Source organism: Electrona antarctica, assembly GCF_951216825.1.
Source record: "Electrona antarctica genome assembly, chromosome: 6".
In the NCBI taxonomy this organism is placed as follows: Eukaryota; Metazoa; Chordata; class Actinopteri; order Myctophiformes; family Myctophidae; genus Electrona; species Electrona antarctica.
The window spans coordinates 10,309,280-10,317,980 of record NC_136811.1 but is presented as its reverse complement, the minus strand read 5'-3'; the positions used below and the strand labels follow the sequence as shown (position 1 = coordinate 10,317,980).

Below are 8,701 nucleotides of genomic sequence, written 5' to 3'. Positions count from 1 at the left end.
TCAAAGGCACGAGCACCGTTCGGGTCTTTGATGTGCCATACGCTTCTCTGACACCCTGAGTACCTTACATTTTTACAGTGCTGTAAGATTGGCTATAAAGTTATGTAGAACAACCGTTAGGGACATCTTTCATCAACCAAGAGGCATGCCAGTGATTTATTTACATTAATTGGCATAATTGGCAGCTTGTAGCCCAATATTATAGCCAATTTCATATCCAAGATGACATGAGGGGTTATATTTGAGTTGAAATGAAAACTTTGATGGTCTTTCCACCCCCCCTCACAATTCTCTTTTCTACTTAGCCTAAAACAAAGTATAATATAAGGCACGGTTGCATGCACTGCGTGCTCATAATGGGGAGGAGTCTCTACGTCGTCTGCCGTTTTAATTGGCTGTCGGCTAAAGCAGCTAGAAGTGCGACTATCTATCAGTAATTATATTCAGCATGTTTTGCACAAGAAATGTCAGCCAGAAAGGGCTATCTTCATCCTCCGTCAAATTACACCACGACGATGACATGCCCCAACAACCAGCCTGGAAACTCGTTTTTCGTGGACTCCCTCATCAACGTGAGAGACAGTGGCGCCCCGTACTACCACCACCACCACCACCACCAGGGCAACGGGCTGTATCTGCAACCCGCGGCGGAATATGCATATGGACTCTCCGGTAGCTCCTGCTTCTCGAGCATCGGCAAACGCAGCAGCGAACCGAGTTCTCAGACTGTACCTTCGCCCGGTGGTCCCTATGTTCAAGGAATGGAAACGTGGCTGGACACGCCGAGATCCTGTCGCGTCGCAGAGCAGCCCGGCGGCCAGCATAATAACATGGCCCAGTGTTCATTCTCCCCAAGCATAAAAGAGGAGAGCGCATATTGCCTTTATGAATCCGAGAAATGCCCTAAAGGCACGACATCATGTGACGACATATCTTACTCGCGGGTGCCGCCCGGATCGTGCCCGATCACTGGCGGCGCCGTTCCCGTTCCCGGCTATTTCCGTCTGTCTCAGACGTATAACACGTCGTCTTCCAACAAGGGCTACCATCAAGAGATTCAGCCAAACCTGACACACTTTACTCTGCAGCGCCCTGCGCGCTTCGACGCCGGCTCGCAACCCCCGGGCGCCTCGGCGGTGGATCCGGAGCAGAGGGACGGCGAGGCTGACGAGGCGCCCGTCCCCGCAGCGCCTGCATGCGCCCCGGCTAAAGGCGAGGAGGACACCCGTCTGTCTTCGGAAAACTTGTCCTCTCCCGAGCCAACAGAGACTTGCGCAGAAAGCCCAGAAAAAGCCGTTAAAGGTGATTAGCCTATAAAAGACCCCCGAGCTTCTCAATACGTGTGATTGTTTACATAAGCTTTTTACGCATGGCCCCCTTTCTTCTATGTCTTAAATCAGCGTTCTTTTTTTGGCTGCGCCTCTCCAACTACGCCATGGCTAGAGCTCATTGCTAAAGGCATGGACGTGGTTGTGGTTTTGACAACAGAGGCCATGGACTGCATGGGATTTCCCCTCGTGTTTTTATTATTGCATGACGAGGACCAGCAAGGCCAATCCGGCCCAGTCCATCTGTCCAATGCAAGACGCTGATGTCCTCAGCCGTCCCCTCATAAAATGCAAACCCATAATCTCAGCAGACTGTGTAGGCTACGTTTTATGTCTTAATAAATGTGTAATGGCCTACAGGCTTCTGCGGAATACGGTGGGCATTTGACAGGCTATAGCAACATGGCCCAAATGTTAAAATGTGAAATGTAACAGTATCCACTTGTCTTTTCGTCGGTGCCGCCAATTATTTGGCTCACAGGCATGGACATAATCGTGAGTCGTAAAAACTTAACACAGTTGTTATTCCGATGATCTAATATTATGCCTATTTGTGCCACTCCGGGCGCAATGCCTTTGGGAAACTTGTCACTTAACAGCGTATAGGCCTATATGAGCTTTTGAAACGTGAAGCTTTTTTGCCTTGGATCTGATCTATTACAATAATATTATTAATAATAATAATAATAATAAATAAAACCTATTAGTAAACTTCACCGGGGTCGTCTAGGCCTATACTTGGTCCGACCTTTCCCCCCCAGTAGGCTATACATGCACTTCTTTGTCGAAAATAGCCAATCTGCAAGCTCACCGCATTGCAAGGGTGTTGTGAGAACTGAGAATCCCATCCCGGAATAGGGGATGATGCTATAGGGTTCAAGTGGTCAAACATATATAGGCAAATAATTTCGTCAAATGATAACATAGCTCCTTGGAATGTCAAAGAATGCAAACGTGCGTGGCGTGGGTATAGGCCATATACCAAACATACAATTGGACGTACTGTTTATTAATTTCACTTAATTGTTTCATGTATATATAATCCATTCATTGTTGTTTTTTATTGTATAGGAGATGGAAAAACCGAGAGCACGGGCAACCCCAGCTGGCTCACGGCGAAGAGTGGGCGGAAGAAGCGGTGTCCCTACACCAAGCACCAGACTCTGGAGCTGGAGAAGGAGTTCCTCTTCAACATGTACTTGACCAGGGAACGGCGTCTGGAGATCAGCCGCGCCGTGCACCTGAGTGACAGACAGGTCAAAATCTGGTTCCAGAACCGGAGGATGAAACTGAAAAAAATGAGCCGCGAGAACAGAATCCGGGAGCTCTCGGGCAACTTCAGTTTCTCGTGATGCGAATTAAGGGACGGTATACTGTGGCCTATATAATATGCGGTCTCTGACTGGCTGGCTGCCCGGCCTCCACCATCAATGGCAAGGGCGAGCCTCTCATCCCTGCAGCCACCCCACCCCGGCCATCCGTCCATCCGTCCATCCATCCACCCATCCCACCACAACTGTGAGAAGAAAGAATGTGTCCACGGGATAGCAGACCTATCCGGCTAACTTATTGATTGTTGTTTTGATGACATTTTTACTTTCACGTCTGTTTCTTTTTTATTTTAATTTTTAATTTTTGTCGTGGATATGTATTTATAAATGTCTACAGATGTGATGTCCCAATCCGCTGTGTATACAAAAAAACATATTCAAGATTGTGACAAAAATGTGTCATGCAGCTTTATAGGCGTGTACATAATTGAGTCGCAGTGAGTCATTGGAATCTGCATGCTGGAGTAAACCCTTGGGATTTCTTTTTTGACGTTTCAGCGTCAGAGACCTTTCATGTTCAGAGCTAAAGACACCCAAGAGGTTTGATAAATATTTGCACACTTTTTGCTGGCCAAGTATAATAAAAAAGCATCCCCTATACATTTGCAGAATTTTTCATTGCTTCCGAAAAGAAAGTGCAAGTTTTCTTTTTTTCTTTCTTTCTTTAACATCTGAGACTATAATGTCGAGATGGTCGTCGACTATTATAGGCCTTTCAAATATTTACATGTCATATTTATATATTTTATTGTTGCAACAGGATTGTGTTATTACTGGATGGATACACTACTCATATTTGATGTTATAGCTGTCAGTATAGTGGTTGAGCATATAGGCCTATTTGCTAAAGGATAAAACAAAACAAACATAGCCTATACATTTAAACCCTGCATACAAATGGTAATGCTTTGCTCATTCTGTAATTGAAAGTAAGCGGGTTGTTATAAAACAGATTAGGCACTGACTTGGATATCGTTGTGAGTCAGTTATGTCAATATATAGGACTAGTGTATAGAAAGGTGTGGTTGGGTATTATTTAAAAAAATATATCTATTTATACTTCATGATGCACATGTAACAAATGAAAAGACTGCCAAAATAATCGCAATATAGGCCTTAATGACTATGAGTATACCGCAATATAAAATCAGTTGTTTGCGCGCTGCGCTTTCCGAAACATTATCACGACGCATTATGTGATAATAAAGTGATAATAGTATGAACATATGATTATCTATAATGAGAAAAATGTTCAGATCTGACAAGTGCCTTTTTTGGCACCGATTCCGTAAAAATAACTTAGTGAGTATATGTGGGTATAGTAAAATATGATAATAGTAGTTCTGTTTATGAATTTCCATATGACAAGCCCTTTTTTGGGGCACCAATGTTCTCCTATTCGTCAAGAGGAGAGTCGGGGGCTGTCGAGTGGTTTAGGACTATAGTCTCGTGTTGGTGGCTTGACTTTTTATTTTCTCCCACAACACGGAACTGCCTTGATTACCTTAATAAAACTCGTCACATCTTCACCATTTAACGGTTTTGCAGTTACTTTAATCATTACGCACAGATTACGCAAAGTGTCTGCGTGCGTAAAACACAGCATTCCAAACATTACAGGAACATTGCATCATTGCAACATAGGCTACTGTGCATGCGTAAAAACCATACACGTATACGCCTTTATTCGTGTTTCAAAACAAGTTACAGCGTGCTTTACGTGCAATAAAAACAGAAATATGGATGCATTTTTCATTCATTTAACAATTTCCCATATGAATTCTATACTAAATATAGAAATACACCCAGACAGACAGGCACTGTGTGTAGTGTAATAATCAGTCTGATGTATAAAGACATTGCATTTTTGCATCTTGAAACATAGTTAACATCTTATCTTTATTTTAGGCCTCAGTCTTTTGTTACGAGCAGCCTCTTCCCATCGCAATGACTATAGGCTAATTTAACTGCAGGTCAAAATGAGCTGCATTGTTGTGCGCCTGTATAAGCATGGGGGGGAAAAAAGACAGACAAGTCCTCGGTTATGATCATTGCAGTCTGCCCCATTGCCTCGTGCGCGGCAGAGTTCCCATGCACGCCTTGGAAAATGCCGGATGCGTCTGCTTACTCCAGAGAATGGACACAAAAGACGGGGTTTATTGGCGATATTTAGCCCAGACAGCCAGGTTGTAACCTAAAGAGAAACAGCCGAATTGCCCCGTGATAAAACCGCAACGTTATGGCACCCAAATAACCCCCACCCCCCACTTTCTGTTTGAGATTGCCTTAAGCCCTAGACCTAGGTCTATTACGGACACCTTAATGTGCATCTTTTGGTCCATAAATGGAAACGGCCTGCAACGATTTATACAGTCTCTAAACTCATGGAATCTTTCTTTTTTCCCCCCTACTTCTACTTTTAACAGTGCAAACCTTATATGAAATGAATATGTCCAGTACGGAATGCTTGCTTCATCTCAGCTGCAAAGGATCTACATGATTCTTTGATTAAACAGACACACGAGGTCGCGAGGACTATCAAGTATTATTTCACCCAAACTAAAATACCACAAGTAAGTCCCTCCCTAAATAGTACAGGCCTACGAATCTGTGAAGATATATGACCATCCATTTTTGTTGAGAATAACTGTCTGCACTGGGATTTTCGGGGGATATAAAAGTTGCCGTATAGTGCAAGGCTAATTGGTTGTTTAGTGTTTTCACAATTATGGGGGATGTTGTGAAGTATACGGGCAATTCATTTGTTGAACCCCACACTCCCCCTTACCACCACCATGTCCGGCCATCCACTACTACACGGGTTCTCCTGACCAAAATAATAACGTTTATAGCTTATAAAACGAAACATCTCCCAATAAAGGCGTATGGTTTTGCTATTAAAATATGATGGGGGAAAATGGTGGCGGTTTAGTAGGAGCAGCAGGGCTGATTTATTATTTATTGTTCTGTCCCACGATCACGTGCTCCAGCCACCCTATCCAGTCTCGGGCAAGGTTCAAGTAACTGGACGTATTCTGCTCCCCCAGTGCAGCAAAATAAGCGGCGGGGTATCATGAAACAGGCTTTTCTAAATATTGTATGAGTGTACCGTCCTTTGCCAGCGCGTCTGTCATGTCGACATTGGGAACAAGTTATTACGTCGACTCGCGTCTTCCTCCCGAGCAAGAGGTCGACATGGCACCGCGGTACTCCGCAGCCGCAGGGTTGGAACAGGCAGGGCAACACCACCACACGACGATGCTAACCGAATATGGCGGACCGGATTCTTGCCCTTTGCAGGCGAAATCGTCTATTTTTGGTGGATCCTGGAGTCCCATTTCGGCCCAGCCCCCGGGCACGGTGACACCGACCTACATCCACCACCATTACACAACCCACCACCACGGGGACAGCGATGGAATGTTTGCGCGCTCCTGGGCGCTGGACCCGGTCTCCGCGTCCCTGTGCCTGACGGGATTACCGACCACAGCCATGCATTATGACATCAAATCCGAGCCCCTCGTTGGGAGTGGTGACTGCACAACTTTGGAAACGCACACACCTCTTGTTCTGCCTGACATTGAGAACGGAACGTCTCTCACGGAGATTTCCTGTGATACCTCCACCACCACCACCAACACCGCCACGTCCAACTCGTCGAGGCCAGCCGCGGAGAGCGCGTCGCCCGAAGAACAGAAGCAAACAGATTCAAGTAAGCCATGTATGTATACAGAATTATCCATTTTGTGTTTTTACTTTAAAATGCGCAACGAGTTCAGCGCCGATCTGGAGTCGCTTGTCTCCTTAATAATAGGCCTATTATGCTATATCGTCGATCAAATCGCCTGTATTTATCAGGTCCATTAGGCTATAGCATATAGACTATATATTGGAGACAGTTAGGCTATATAGGACATCTCGGTTACCTTTATGAACTAATTTCCCTTCCTGCAGGTCTGGTCAATAGATGTTTTCCACTCAATGGCCACTGTATTCTGGACAGGACTTGTTGGAAGATCTTTTTGCCATGTCTCACTGTTATGCAATGATGCACCAGTTCTATACTTTTCAGTACAACATACAACATATCCAAAAGGCTATTTGGGAGTGTGGTATAAACATGATTGTAAACATGATTGTTTTTATTGATGTATTATAATTTACAGCTGTTCCTGCGAACAGATCAAACAAAAGATTTAGGCCTATACTCTAAGGGCACTGCATTATTTTGGGAAGAGCATCGAGTCATCCGTAAAGCATTCATTTAAGGCCATATCATGATAGTCAACCACTTTCACCCCCCTGGCGTCCCTATTTTGCATGTCATTAGGTTATATATATATATATATATATATATATATATATATATATATATATATATATATATATATATATATATATATATATATATATATATATATATATATATATATAGCCTGCAGATAATATAGCCTATATGCTATTCTCGTTGACATATACGGGGGCTTTATACCCACAGGCCTATATAGATTATGATTGTGAGCCCAATATCCAACGTATATTGTCTCAACATGACGGTGTTCCATATCCATCCTCCACTTCCAGATAACCCGTCGTCGAACTGGCTTCACGCGAAGTCGACCAGAAAAAAACGTTGCCCGTACTCAAAGCACCAGATACTGGAACTGGAGAAGGAGTTTCTCTTTAACATGTACCTCCCCCGCGACCGTAGATACGAAGTCGCGAGACAGCTGAATTTGACCGAGAGGCAGGTCAAAATCTGGTTTCAGAACCGCCGCATGAAGATGAAGAAGGGGAACAAAGACCGGATCCGGAGAGACAATTAATGGTGTTGTTATATATGGCGGATACAGGATAGGTGGGCACCTTTGACATCTGGGCACCTCGATGTAAAATTGGCTGTTATTTTGTCCAAAATGTTAAAAATATATATACATTTGAAAAATGGTCTTAGCCTACATCATATGAGACTTCGATTTATCCTTCATCTCATTGTTTATGCCCCCAAAACGACTGGATATGGTTTTGTAGCAATTGTAGAAATATTAGACGTTTTTTGTCGAATGTTTAAGCATGTTCTAATCATGTATACTTTACTTTACTTAAGACCATTTTCCAAATATTACATTTTTTAACATTTTGGACAAAATAGCCAATTTGATACACCGAGGTGCCCAGATGTCCAATATGGTGCCCACCTATACACCACGGTCACCACCTATCCTGTTACTATGGATAACATTCAGGCTGTAGGCCTATAGGCTGTTTTCTTTCGAGGTCGAACAAACAAAAACAACAAAAAAAAAAAAAAGTGAGTTTTATCCATCATTTGCTTCAGCTATACACTCATAGGTGTTGTGTTGTTATTGTAAAAAGAAAAAAGAAATGCTGGATCGTTTTCTATGATGTTTCGTGGTTCATATTTGTGATAGGACATTTAATGCCCTGGTGTTTTTGTGTTCATATAGTATAGCACAGAACCTAGTCAACTAGGCCATTTGCTTTTTGCATGACGTCGAATTAAAATTGTCCGTGATTATGTGTATATGCATTAACTACCTGAATGTTTTTGACTACCTATTTGCATAACGTTTTAAGTTATTATTATTCTTTTTTTGCAATTGTTTTTTTTTAAATGCCAAGTTTTTGACTCATTTGTGAATATATATATATATGGGGCATCACTGTGCACTCTTAAAATACCTCGTTGTCAAGTCTTATGCGAAATAAAGAGTAGTTTGTATAGCAAACGTTTATCTCCAAAGTGATATTCATTATTTGCACACAAAAACTGTGGGAGAGGAACACTTTTTAATTATCATAATCTATAGGCTATACCTACATAATTATTTGACTGATTGCAAATTCTATAGCCTATATTTAATCTAAAAACACACACACACGCATATTTTGAGAATATAAAATACACTGACGGGATAATCACTTGAAAAAGCTACATATTTACTTGCCTTCTTGAAACCGATTAGAAAATATATTTGCATTTATTTATATACTGTATTACAATTTAATATCACATATACG

The 8,701-nt window shown here is 42.6% G+C and overlaps 2 protein-coding genes across 2 annotated transcripts; both read left to right on the top strand.

Moving 5' to 3' along the window:
* The first annotated feature begins 226 nt into the window (after nucleotides 1–226).
* hoxa10b (homeobox A10b) lies at nucleotides 227–3,250 on the top strand. The gene is made up of 2 exons (XM_079503150.1): nucleotides 227–1,302; nucleotides 2,400–3,250. The coding sequence occupies exons 1-2, from the start codon at nucleotides 465–467 to the stop codon at nucleotides 2,678–2,680; spliced, it is 1,119 nt and encodes a 372-aa protein (XP_079359276.1). The 5' UTR covers nucleotides 227–464; the 3' UTR covers nucleotides 2,681–3,250.
* Nucleotides 3,251–5,726: 2,476 nt separating this feature from the next.
* hoxa9b (homeobox A9b) lies at nucleotides 5,727–8,495 on the top strand. The gene is made up of 2 exons (XM_079503566.1): nucleotides 5,727–6,371; nucleotides 7,244–8,495. The coding sequence occupies exons 1-2, from the start codon at nucleotides 5,759–5,761 to the stop codon at nucleotides 7,483–7,485; spliced, it is 855 nt and encodes a 284-aa protein (XP_079359692.1). The 5' UTR covers nucleotides 5,727–5,758; the 3' UTR covers nucleotides 7,486–8,495.
* Nucleotides 8,496–8,701: the final 206 nt, after the last annotated feature.